This window comes from Carassius auratus, chromosome 3 (genome assembly GCF_003368295.1).
Source record: "Carassius auratus strain Wakin chromosome 3, ASM336829v1, whole genome shotgun sequence".
Lineage (NCBI taxonomy): Eukaryota > Metazoa > Chordata > Actinopteri > Cypriniformes > Cyprinidae > Carassius > Carassius auratus.
In genome coordinates this window covers 19,891,117-19,904,835 of record NC_039245.1, presented here as the reverse complement: position 1 = coordinate 19,904,835, position 13,719 = coordinate 19,891,117, and the positions used below count along the sequence as shown (strand labels likewise).

General features: G+C 34.3%; 1 protein-coding gene across 3 annotated transcripts; it reads left to right on the top strand.

Annotated features, from left to right (window-relative positions):
* The first annotated feature begins 2,789 nt into the window (after positions 1-2,789).
* zfand2a (zinc finger, AN1-type domain 2A) lies at positions 2,790-8,361 on the top strand. 3 transcript variants are annotated; one of them, XM_026212732.1, is made up of 10 exons: positions 2,790-2,975; positions 3,539-3,610; positions 5,152-5,246; positions 5,350-5,481; positions 5,563-5,714; positions 5,801-5,920; positions 6,508-6,598; positions 6,695-6,771; positions 6,954-7,038; positions 7,771-8,361. In XM_026212732.1, the coding sequence occupies exons 2-10, from the start codon at positions 3,556-3,558 to the stop codon at positions 7,807-7,809; spliced, it is 846 nt and encodes a 281-aa protein (XP_026068517.1). In that variant the 5' UTR covers positions 2,790-2,975; positions 3,539-3,555; the 3' UTR covers positions 7,810-8,361. The 3 variants fall into 3 exon arrangements, with proteins under 3 accessions (XP_026068517.1, XP_026068520.1, XP_026068525.1); XM_026212735.1 differs by having other exon boundaries at positions 6,954-7,093; XM_026212740.1 differs by lacking the exons at positions 6,695-6,771; positions 6,954-7,038; positions 7,771-8,361 and having other exon boundaries at positions 5,801-5,916; positions 6,508-6,592.
* The last annotated feature ends 5,358 nt before the right edge of the window (positions 8,362-13,719 follow it).

The window sequence follows — 13,719 nt, the reverse complement described above, 5'->3', positions numbered from 1 at the left end:
CTTAAAATGAAAGTTCTGTTGGTTTAGTCACCATCATGTTTTGAAACAATCTGGATCCTATACTGAATTTTATTATATGAAAGCAAAAAAATAAATTATTATTTAAATTATCTTCTGTGTTCTACAGAAAAATTAAGGATATACAGGTTTGGATCATGAGGGTGAGTAAATGATGAGAGAATTTACATTTTTGAGTGAACATGCATAAAAATAACATGGTGTGCAGAGCTAGCTAGTGAATTTCAAAAATTAAAGGGATAGTTCACCCAAAAATGAAAATTAGCCCATGATTTACTCACCCCCAAGGCATCATTATGTGTATATGACTTTCTTCTTTCAAACGTATCCAATTGGAGTTATATAAAAAAAAAATTCCTGGATCTTCCAAGTTTTATAATGGCAGTGGGGGGGTGTTTCTGTTAAACAGTTCAAAAGAAGTCCAATAAAGCGCATCAATCTGAAATATCAGTAAATCATACCAAGTAAATGTGGTGAAACTTTGTATTGCTACTCTCATGGTTATAGATGCAGTCATAGAACAAAATGCCAGATCTTGCGTGACAGATCATAAAACATAATGCCCTTTTTCAATTGAATGATCTCTGTTCATGCAGGGGAAATAATTAATTTAAAACACAAACTATAATTCAGACAATTTACCGCCTGTATTTCCAGAGTATGAATTGACAGTAACATTGAAATCAAAATGAAAAATAATTAAGAAGTATTACATTTTTAGTGAGGCTCAAGTAGAAAAAGAAACAACATTACTGTCACCTTGTGGAGAAATTGAGAGGCAAAGCGCAAGAAATTGCACAGAAAATTTTCCTATCCCACTTTGTGATGTTTCATTAAGTATCTCAGAACTCATGGCTTTACTTAATGATCACTATTGTGAAAGCTGTTCTCAAGACCAAATACTGTCATAGCTAGTAATGTTAAGGTGTCATTTACACTTGTCCTTATTGACATTTTCAATGGTAATTTGCCTGTACATTCTCTTTTGTTACAGGAAGCATTAGAACAAACAGATTTGCAGCAATCAGAGTCCATTTTTCTGACACCTCTTATCTATGCTGTCAAAATGCTGACAGGTGATCCCAGTCCTCCTCTGATAGCTGGTGTGATGCATCATCTGGCAGGACTCAAAAGAGAAAACACAGCCCTTATTGGTCATACAAGATGACACATACAACCACAACGTTCCAGATTTATTTTCAGCACTGTCGTGACATTTAACTTTCCAACAATGGGGACTGGAGAGTTATCTATATGCCAGTTTAACCACCAAATGATCATTTATTATTTATTGTAATTCACAATGTTGTTCTATATGTATCTGATCCACGTTTTGCTACTCCTTGAAGTTAACAGTACATTAATGATTGAAATATGATATCTAAATAACACTTAATACTAGAGCACATTTAAAACAGCAGCTATTGACCTAAGTGCTGTACAGTCTAAAAAAAATTCTAATTAACGGTTATATAAACATACATATTAACATAATTTCACAAATTTCATTTAAACATGATAATTTCTCATGTATATTCTTCTGTGTGTTAATTCATGTATGTTTTTATTTGTATTATTTTTATATTAAAATTTTCAAGAACATACTATAGTTATTTACGCAACACGCAATTTTAATATGTCGCATATAACATATAAACTCTATGGTAGGTTTTTTATTATTATTATTATTATTTTTTTTTCGATGAATCATGGCCTCTGGTGGTATTTTCTGGAAATTTCTAGCAATAACGTGATTGCGTCAGCAGGAACGTGACTAGTCAGGGCGTGACAGCTGTCTGAAGCCAGAAACAATAAGGAACAGAACTACCGGAAGCACAATTTTGCAGAGATGCGTTCCACTTGTAAAAGTCCCTTAAACAGTCAGTGCTATTATGTATTTTTATTTTGCCTTAGTAAAATGAAGCAGATGAGTTATTTGAGCCCAAAAAATTAAACAATTCTTATGAACTATATATAGCCTATATTATTTATTTTTAGATAATAATAGTTTTCCTTTTGTTGGGCTCATATGTACTACACAGAACAGGTCTATAATGATGGCCAGTGAACTACTTTACACTACTTTGAGTTTTATACTATATACTCTCTACATTTGGCACATTCCAGATGTTTGGCTGGTTATAGCAGCACATACTCCTGTCAAGTGGCATGCACACCATCTCTCTATACAGTTTGAATAAACTACAACTGAATATAGGTTTACTGGATTTACAATATTCGGTTTACAATATTTATAACTGTGGATTAGTTTTATGTCCCTTAGTATGGAAGAGAATCAAAACCCTATCTATTGAAAATCAGGATAGCACAGTTAAGCTACCACGGGCCACTAATAAAAAGCAACATTGCATTTCACATTGTTTTTTTTTTATTATTATTAATTTATTAATTACTTTATTAACTTTTAAAATTGGAGAATTCAACAGTAAGTTCTTGACATATTTCTCACATTTACACCATATGTTAATTTCATTTAGCAAAGATAGTTCTTTGGGCTTTTCGATTTAAAAATAAAAAAGATTCTACAATTTAAAGGCTGTTTGAAAATGAGCAAAATTGAGTTTTGAGTTAGGCTACTCCATTTAGTTTGATGAATATAACATTTTCCTAATAACAAAAACAAATCAATAATAAATATTGTTCTTTTAGATATCTTACTCATTTGAATGAAGGAAAACAGATATCTTACATATAAATCACGTCATGCTTGCTGCGGCGGGACACCCTGCCATAAACTGCCGAATTTATAAACCTCGAGTACTTTTATTTTGAAACAACAGTCTCCTGTAGCAGATTCACACCTCCAGCGATGACATCTCAAAAAACAGCAGACGACAACTTACAAAAGCCCAAACACCGCGGTTGCGCTTGGCTCAAAGCTAAAAGCTTTAACTAGGTAACTAACGTTATACAAGGAGGATTTGCGCACAGTCTCGGTAAGATACACCTTTACTGTTTTATCAACGTTACCTAGGTTAAAATGATTGTTTTTTTAACGCAAAACAAACGACGAGTAACGTTAGTCATTCCTGGTTTCTCTATGCTTAATAAATCACCCTATTTAGACTATATTTACTAATAGGTGTTTATTTAACCTCACCCGGCTCAGTCTGTTGTTAAATGATGTTAACTTCTGGTCAAGTTCATTGACTCAGATTTTAATAGCATGAAAGATATCGTTTTCGTTCGCTCCAACAATAGCGTTTAAAACAACCTTTAGCGATTATAACAACCATATATTGAGATGTTCATAGTATATTATTCTGTATGATTCAGCTTTAGTTGTTCGGTGCTCATAGTAAAGCCACAACAGTTACGTAACGTAATAGTCTGAGCCTAATATAGTAAACAAGATCATCTTAACTCTAGCCGGGCCTTCCTTCCGCATTCAGAGCATGTTTTAGTCGTTGTGTGGACCCCTGATGTTTGTACTGACAGCTGGTCATATCAGGTCAGAGGTGATGTTAATCTGTTTGATTTCCTGATGTCCTGTTTACAGTCCAGCAGCTGAGGGTCATGGAGTTTCCTGATCTCGGGGAGCACTGCTCGGAGAAGAGCTGCAAACGTCTCGGTATGAATGTAATGTCTGATTGAACAATGTCCCATAGAGCAGGGCTCAGTGAAGTCGTTTTTCTATTGGCCTGGTCAGATTTTTACAACAAGCTTGTCAACATTTTCACTGGCCTCTAAAAATATGCACAAAAATGGTTTTAAAAATGTATACTACTGTTCAAAAGTTTGGGGTCGGATTTATTTATTAATTTGATTATTTGGGAAGAAATGTATACTTTCATTCAGGTGAGACAAATACAATTATTCAGAGTGACAGTAAATCCATTATAATTATATGGTTACAAAAGTTTTTATTCTGATTTAGTTCTTTTGAACATTCAAAGAGTCCTGGGGAAAAAAATAATTTCCATTAATAAATAAAGCAGAGAAATAGTTTTCCACAGTGAAATCAGCATATTAGCCTGATTTCTGAAGAATCATGTGACACTGAAGACTGGAGTTATGATGCTGAAAATTCAGCTTTGATCTGGCTGGAATAAATTATATTTTAAAGTACATTCAAATTTAAAATTCTATAAAAAATTCACATTGTTACACTTTTCTACTGTATTTTTTCTTATCAAATTAATGCAGCTTTCTTTCAAAAACATTTTTAAAAAGTCTTAACAATCAACTTTCAAATGGTAGTGTATATTTGGATAGCCCAGAACAAAATATGTCCTTCAATGTTTCTTATTCAAACATGTATTTTACAAAAACAGTTGTATATTAGATAGCTTTTACTTTTGCAATAGTAGTTGAAATTATTGCAATAATGTAACTCCATGACAGTTAGGAATTAATAAATAAACAAAGGTACAGTGAAATGCTTGTTATTTTAGTGAAATTAATGATAATATCTGCGTATTACACAGCTGCCAATCAAATATCCTAAATAGATAAATAAAGGAATATGAATGCTTAGTTTTTCTGGATGAGCGGTCAGTTATACAGTGTTGCTCTGGGCATCTGCCATATTCAGAAGTGCTGTGATCGACCAATCAGAATCAAGTACTGGAGAGTGTGTAACAAAAACATTCGACGTGATTTGTTGACCATTTCCAGCCTATTTAATTGAATACTTCTAAGCCTATAGTGCTCTCTCTTTTTCCACCATTAGCCATCCTTATCATAAAGCCGTGTACAGCCTGTGAATTATTAATGTTTGTGTATGCGCACTAACTAAGCCTGATCCTTATTGAATGGCAAATGTGTTAAATCTCATGAGGTGTGGAATATCCTGTTTTCAGAACAATTTTTTTTTTTTTCTTAAACAATCTAGTCATGGGAGTAATGTGTCATCCAGGTCGATTAATTTGGCAATATGTGGCCAATTTGAGGTCAAAAACACTGTCTGATAATTGCACTCTGATTTCTGTTGTGTGACTTCAAAATTTAGTGTATATGTATTTATACATTTTAATGGATAAAGTATTTATATCAGCCACTGAAAAACCCATAGAGGTCACCAAGCCGGTTTTAATATAATGTTGCTGAGCTCATAGTGATTCAGCGTTAGTTGATAAATAAAACTTTAACTGTCCTGTGTGTACACTCCAGATTTTCTTCCAATGAAATGTGATGCCTGTGAAGAAATTTTCTGCAAAGACCACATAACTTATGCAAATCACAAGTGCACTTCTTCATATAAGAAGGTGGGCATAATTGTCTATAATAAATAATAATCTTGGCTCGTCGTATATTTTAACCCATGCTTAAAACATGTTGTGGCTTATACATGTTTGCTTCTTTGTGCAGGATATCCAGGTTCCTGTATGTCCGTTGTGCAACACCCCCATTCCCATTAGAAGAGGGGAAATGCCTGACATCAAAGTTGGGGAACACATAGACAGAGACTGCAAATCTGACCCTGCTCAGAGGAAACGAAAGGTAGGCCGACCACAAAAAGGAAAGAGAGAAAATGTTGTCTCTGTAAAATGAATACTGACTTGATTGTTTCCCACCCCACAGATCTTTACAAATAAATGCTCCAAAGGTGGCTGCAAGCAGAAGGAAATGATCCGAGTGACATGTGACCAGTGCCACTTGAACTACTGTCTCAAACATAGACATCCACTCGACCATGACTGTAAGACTGACGGCAAGCCAGTCTCCAAATCAGGGTTAGTACGATAGGTTTGCTTCCATACTGCTGAGTGAAGCTCTCTGGAAGACCAGTCCAATAGTAATGCTGGGGTTTGTTTTGCAGGCACGCAGCTTTAATGAGGGCTCAAGCCTCCTCTTCCAGTAATGCTGCAGCGTCATCCACTAGAGGGAACTCTAGGACCATGTCCAATGGAGTAACTGCAAGCAGACATCAGAGCAGTAGGTAAGCATATTTTTTAGGGGGGAATAAAAAAATTGCCTTCAGAGGTGTTATTTGAATGTACACTAACAGTCAGAAATTTGGGATTGCTTTTTTTAATGTTTTTGAAAGACGTTTCTTCTCACCAAAGCTTCATGCATTTTATAAAATACAGTTTAAACAGTAATGTTTTCTTATGTTGTTACAATTTAAAATAACTTTATAAAATATAATTTCTTCATGCAATGGGATTCATTACACGATCCTTCAGAAATCATTCTAATATGCGATTTGCTGCTCACGAGATGTTTATTATTATTATTAATGTTGAAAACCATTGTGTTGCTAAATATTTTTGTTGAAACCAATGTTATTTATTTTTTATCAAGATTCTTTGAACAAAGAGTTTAAATGAAAAGCATTTATTTTAAACAGAAATCTTTTTTATCACTGTAAATGTCTTTGATCGATTTAATGCGTCATAATGCGTCATGTCTTAATAAAAACAATTTCATTAAAAAAAATCTTACCGTCTCAGACTTTTAATGGGAGTGTATACAAGTCACTTGAGTGTTTTTCTCAGGCTCTTATTACTCTCTGTTGTCCCTCAGTGCACAAAGGATAAATGCTGTGTCTTCTCCGATGGTGTCTCCAACAGCGCAGAATGTAATTCCATCATCAGCATCATTTCAAGTCGGCCTGGTATGTTGCTCATTTTGAACTTCATTTCAAATACACTGTCAATCTTTAAACTGAGTTTGACTATATTTAAACCATGAATTGTGTTTTATTTCACAGACGGAGGAACAGGCCCTTCAGAGAGCATTAGAAATGTCACTGGCTGAAACAGCTCGGGCAAGCCAACCTACTCTGAGGTATTTCTGACCTCTTCTGCCCTAATAATAAACCATAAAGATTTTAAAATGATTTTTGAACATAACATTTAGTATTGAAAGTGTGCTATTTAAAAAAAAATAAAAAAAGAAAGAAAGAAAACTGTTTAACTGTAATATTGAAATCTGAAATCTATGCTAGTAGCTAACTTTGTGCATTTCAGCCCTCAGGAGCAGGAGGATCTGGCCTTAGCTCAGGCTCTCGCTGCTAGTGAAGAAGAATACAGGAGACAGCAGCAGAGACAACAGGTAGCCAGAAACCTTAGCAGTCAGTAGCATACTATGCTAACAGGACCTCATTTAGGTACATAGCCCCAATGGCATCTCTGTTTACGTCTAATATTCTGGGTGCTGGGTTCTATTAAATGGTCTGTATTGAATATCAACATTAAGTATCAACATCTGACACATCTTGGGTGAGCGGTAACACCTGGGTGTGCATCTGGGAATGCAATAACATTGCAATATTTACAGAGAGACTGTTAATTAAACAAGAAACTCTTAAAAGAGAAAAAAATGTTTGCTTATCAATTAAAATGATCTTTCCAATTTTATGGGGGTGTGCTTTTGAACTGGCCTTGGTTTGCATGTCTTATAAATTCAGATTGATGATTCCAGAAGCAAGCATGTGTACTTTTACTGTTTTGCATGGTCCCTTTGAAGTGTGAATTTGAATAAAACACTTGGCTTGATATTTGTGTAATTGTCATCTTGTTAATATGAATAATAACAAAATATTATCGAAAAACACTGAAGCTAAGGTTTTGGCCAAAAACAAATAAAGTTTACTTAATAATAAAATTAATCAGATTTATTTAATAATCATACACTGAATTGCATGTATGCATTTAAATGATTTACCATATCACCAGGACTTGATTTAGGTCAAGTCACCATCAGTCAGGTTTTATCATTATGTCTGTGAATGATGCTACTACAGGGATTAAATACTAGATCTCTACTTCTCTTCTCAATCCACAGGGAGGAGCTGTCAAAGAGACCAGCTGCTGTCTGTCTTAATGTGAGGTGGCACTGGCCAACTGTAATCTGCCTCAATCTGCACACAAGCACCAATAATGTACCAGTGAGCTGCACATGTCCAGCATATGAAGCTTCTACTTCCCAAGTCAACACATCTGACGGCTGTTATGTTGTCTTTGTTTTTCTGTTGCGCGTCACTCTGTATTATGCTTCTTAGATGGGCTTTTGTGCCGTTTTGGCAAGTGGTGCTTCATGTAAATATTTTATATAGCTATCATGTTAATCTGTCAATCAATCTAGATGTCTTTTGAAATAAATTATTTTAAAGTGCTTATTTCACACTCTATTGATCATACCTCTTAACCAGAACACTACACACTTTAGTCTTCATTATACATTTGATTTTAAGAGTGGATGTTATACATAAGCAGTGTAAATGTGTGGTCACATTAGAGACATTTGAGATTTTGGGTGCAAAACAGGAGTGGGCAGCAAAACATCTCTGAGCTGTTGGACCAGTAAATTATTTTTTCTTTGCTTTTACAATTAGTGATTCCCTGCAGGTTCTCCATTTTGTTTGATGCATTATTTTTTTTAAAAATCACTTTGAATTATCCAGATTTTTTTTTTATTTTATTTTTTTTATAGGTTCATTGTGACAAGTCTGACAAAAGTACAGTGCATTCGATGAATTGTAATGTTGTTTAACAACATACTGATTTTGTTCAGCTGATGAAAGTCTTAAAAAAAAAAAAAACACTCCATAAAACAGATGTGACATTTTTGAGTTGACAAAGTGAATATATAAAGTGTGTTTGGGTAAATACAAGGTTTGGAATATTTTATACACTATTAATTTTGTATTTAAAAATAAAATGTTATTTATTAAATTATTTATAAAATGTATAAATCATATTTATAAAATGTATGCACTCTTATACCGTTTAAAACAAACTAAACGACTACCAATCAATTTATTTTTGAAAGCATTTCAGCAGAACCAGACCTAGTAAGTGATTAATGTTTCCAATAAAGACACTGTCAATCTGACACCTGTGAGATGAGTCACAATGTGAAATGCTGAGACATTAATGGCATCATTATGCAGTTTTGTTTTTTAGATGCTGGCAGCACTGCATTAAGCTCGCTGTTATAGTGCTGTCCAAACATTAAAAATAAAATAACAGATTAAGTTTCTTTCTTAAAATCTAGAATCTATGTAATCACTTCAATTATCAAGCCACAGGGATTAAAGTTTTCTGTCTCTACGACGGATTTCCTACAATTAGAAAAAAATATGAGGGGAAGAGGAAGTTGTAGCGCATGTTGTTGTTGTTCCCCGTCACAGCTACAGCTTTTCAGTGAAAACAGTCGGGTTATTAGCAGAGAACACAGAGCAGAACTTGAATATTCTGCGGGGGATTGCGGCTATTAATAACAATTGTACTCATTCCCGCAGGCTTGCGTTTTATAACTAGATGACAGATGACGGAATGTATCATTCACAGCTTTTAATAGAGAGTTTGCAAATGTGATATTGATTTAATACAACAGTTCAATAAATAAGTACTGCCTGATTTTGCTCTATTTCTTTAACGAAAATAGTTCCTCATTATTACAGCTCAGCCTCTTCTTATCTCTAAAAGCAAACACAGCCGAGTTACATTCATTGAATGAAAGCGAGTTTTAAACTAATCTTGTGAGTCAGTGATTTTTAAACCATTCATAAAGACATTCACTTCATTCCTGAATGAATCAGCCACTCTAACGAATCAACTGAATTAATGATTCAGTGATCAAATCAGTGACTTGCCGCCACCTGCTGGTTAATTGCATTTAGTTGAATTTTAAGCGTATAATTATATATTTAATATTTCTGTATTCAAAATGTTATAGCTATTTAAAACAATAATCTTCACATAAATGTATGAATTTAATTGCACTCATGCCACCTCTGAGCCTTATTAAACTGTAAAATAGCTACTAGCAATTTTTATTATTATTATTTGTCTTATTCTACTTCTTATTATATTGTTTTAAATAGAAATTTAGAAAAAGCATATAAACATACATTTTTGAATTTGACAGATGAAATTGATGCCATTACAAAGGTAAACAGAAAATAGCCCTTTAAGTCACTAAAGAGTCAAATGTCACCTTGTATTAGGAAGGATCATTTTTGATCAGAACTTTTGATTATTAATCAGAAGGTGCTCCTAATTTATTTTTTTATTTTTTATTAGGGGGACAAGCGCTCCTAAAAAGAAAAGTAAGCATAGAGCCATGTGTAGGCTATATATATTTACAGTGTGCATGAGGTCTTAAAGAGACAGCAACCTAAATAAAGCAGCTGATGTATTTAATTATACAGTGAAGACTATTTTTACAGAAGTTATTTTACAGAATAGATCATAGTTAGACCTAACTGAAAAAAAGTAAAAAAAAAAAAACAATAAATTAAAAATTAAATTAAATTAAATTAAATTAAAGTACTGTGAATTTAATTTGTATTTTATTATTGCTTTTGTTTGTGCTATAGATTGTCAATTATTTATTTGTTCTATTTACTATTTACTTGTCTCTTTTTATAGTTAAAATAAATTTAATTCTGAGTGCATTTGATTCTTGGGTGGGGATGGTGTGTGGTCAGTGGGAAATAGTCCTGCCACCACAGCTGGAAAAAATCCTAGGAAACCCTGTATACATTTAATAAAATTTAAGATAAAAGATTAAAAGAAAATGCCCCTGTAAATCACGTTCAGTCAAATAATTTAGGACAAGCACTCCTAATTACAAGAAAAAACTGCTCTTAAACTGCACATGTGACTGGTATAACACATTTTCAGTCAAAAAAATTGTTTTGCTTTTACTTTATTTATTTATTTCATTAATTCTTTGTGCTTACCCCTGAACCCAAAGCATTCACATAATGATGTAACCGATGCATTAACACTGAAAAGCTAAGTGCTATAGCACGTCAGAGCTCCATGCCTCTTCATTAAGGGTCATTAAAAAAATTACACCAGACCTCACTTACAGAGAGACAATTATTGATAATTACATGAATTCATATTCCGATCAGTTATCGTTTTTTTGTTTGATGATTTAATTTTTGAACATCATTAAAGACATCTCTATGTTTCTAGTAAACATACTGGGAAACTGCATGCTGCCACGTTTACTTTACAGAAGTGGAACAGATGTGGTTTTTTGGACTGCATTGATACAGATTGATGACGGTGATGTTGGGGAGATCACAGGTGCAGGTGGCTTTGAGTTAAAGGTGTTGTTTTCTCTGGGCGCACCATGAATTCAGGCTTGTTCAAATGTGTGCAGTCATTCCTCATCGTGACAGAAGTGCACTGGGTGCTTTAGCCGTCTGTCTGAACAGATTCCCTTTACAGAGCCCATGAGGCAAAAAAACTATTGCACCCCAAATGCACCAGATGCAGTCTGCAGTCGAGCACAGCTGTGATGCTGTAAGCATCTGACAATATTTACCAAAGATTTTCAAACTAATTGTCAACTCAACCTTAAAGGGAATGGATCCCTGTATCGTGGCTTTACCTCATCTTCTGTACTTGCATTGCAAAATCCGGAAGGAATGCTATTAGAATTTCATATTTTAGAAATGACCACAAAGGGATGAATCCACTAACTACGAATCAAAATATATATAAATATATATATTTTTTTTTTTCGAATTACACTTGGCAGGTCTTGGCTCGGCTCTCTAAAGAACCTTATGGCAGAAATCTACTTGCATTGCTTTATTGACTGTCTTATTCATTTACTTCCAAATAGAACCAATGGGGGTTTTACAGAAATAGCCTTTCACAAAAATAACCTTTTGTCCCCCAGTTCCACGATAAAATATATATTAGTCTAGTGTTGCTTCAGGGAATCCAGAATTAAATATGCTGATTTGAAGGACCCAACAGATCATTCAGGCCTCCATCTATAACTAATTAACATTAAATTGCATTTCACAATCTCTGAACGTTTCAAACTCCCTATCTATCTTTCAAGTGAACTACGCTTCAAGGGATTTCACAAAACAACACTGTTTAGTCTGTTTATATATTCTAAAATGCTCCAGTTTGCTTAATACACCCCAAGTTTTTATTTATTCCCAGGCAAAGTGTTTAAAACTTAAATAATAGAATTCACATAACACACACACACACACACACATTCAAATAATCACTGATCAAAAGTAACGGTAAAGAGATTTATAATGTTACAAAAGATTTCTATTTCAAGTAAATGCTGTCTTTTTGAACTTTTCACAAAAATATGAAGCAGCATACACAACTGATAATAATAAGAAATGTTTCTTAAGCAGCAAATCAGCATATTAGAATGGTTTCTGAAGGATCATGTTTCACTGAAGACTGGAGAACTGATGTTGAAAATGTAGCAATGACATGTTTACTCTTCAGCAGTTTTTCTTTCTTGCACCACTTTTTGTAGCTACTGCTTACCGGGAACACCTCACAAAACCCATAAATTTGGAGATGCTCTGACCCAGTTATTTAGCCCTTTTAATATTTTGCCCTTATTAAAGTCACTCAGATCTGTTCGCTTGCCGTTTTTCTTGCTTCCAACACATGAAATCCAAAAACGGACTGCCTCATATATCCCAACCCTTTACAGGTATCACTGTAACCATACAATCATTGTTCACTTAGTGTGCAGTTTAGCAGTTATGAGCTTATCTGTTGTAGCTTCAAACCCCAAATGGGGTACCAGATCATCTAACCTCAGATTCAAACAGTTTCTGTGCACTGAAACTTACATGAATAAAATAAATATGGGATATATATGGGGGGCGGGGGAAGGTATTTTCAGCAAATCTACAATTTTCTTATCGCAGAAAAAAAAAAAAAAAGTTTAAAGTGGTTATGCTTTAGTTTCTCTGAAAAGACCAGAAACTGTTGCTTTGTATTCAGCCATCCTCTGCTGATTACAGTACTCCGTGAGACAGGTCAGTGTTTACATTGAGTGCTGTGGAGTTTAAAGAGAGCCTCCATTTCCCCTGGCTTAATGAGTGGGAGGGCAAGGGCCAGTGTACAGAGCTTCACCCTGCCTCCCTGCTCCATTATTATTCTGGTGATGAGCCCATAGCTCTCCAAAAGAAAACGCTGTGTGGGCCGTCTGCATTGTCAGGCTTGATGTCACTGATATTAATATTTTACTATTGTCTGAATTCACAACAGAACCTATAGCGAAAATAGTAGTGAAAACTGGGACAAAATGAAGTGAATTCATGATATGTATTGTGTGTAGCAAAGTGAGTACACCTCGATATTAATGCCATTGTTCTTGATGAAATCTTTACAGGGAGGCAGCTGTCTTTTTAGAGCAGATGCTGCTATAGAGCACTGTTCTTTTTTTTCTTTTTTTTAATCAATCTCTCAGAAGGAGATGAAACCTACTGGAGAGAATACTCGGTGAGTAATGAAGTCCTGAGGGATGTCAAGGATGCACTATGTGGAGTGTAGTCTGAGTTGGTGTTTTTTTTTTTTCTTCTTCTTCTAAAACTTTGTTACATCAGAAATCAAGTGCTGATTTGTTTATCCCATATATCACTCTGCAATACGTGCATACACATATTATGATCTGCACAAACTATGATCATTCTTTCAGGAAGTTAATCAATATTCAAGTTAATATGGTTTTGGAAATGCAAGACTATCTCAAAGCACAACATATGAATGAATATGCCGTTATTTTGCACACCTACTGTGGTTAAAAACCTTTAAACCTCAGCACACAAAGCACAAAAGCAATTAGCCTCAAACAGTGATCCTAGTTTGACGACGTTTTTAAAAAAGACTAGCTTTAGAATTCTCAGTATGCAGAAAGTTTCTAAAGGCATGTGCTGTTCAGTTTATGGCTAATATATAAAGTGCTACATAAAACAGAACTAAAATACCAAAAGTCTGA

Excerpts from the sequence above, each read along its gene's own strand:
- zfand2a (XM_026212732.1), top strand. The coding sequence starts at position 3,556 with ATGGAGTTTCCTGATCTCGGGGAGCACTGCTCGGAGAAGAGCTGCAAA. Across the intron at positions 5,715-5,800 it reads AAGCCAGTCTCCAAATCAGG|GCACGCAGCTTTAATGAGGG; the intron begins GTTAGTACGATA and ends TTTGTTTTGCAG. Across the intron at positions 6,772-6,953 it reads GCAAGCCAACCTACTCTGAG|CCCTCAGGAGCAGGAGGATC; the intron begins GTATTTCTGACC and ends TGTGCATTTCAG.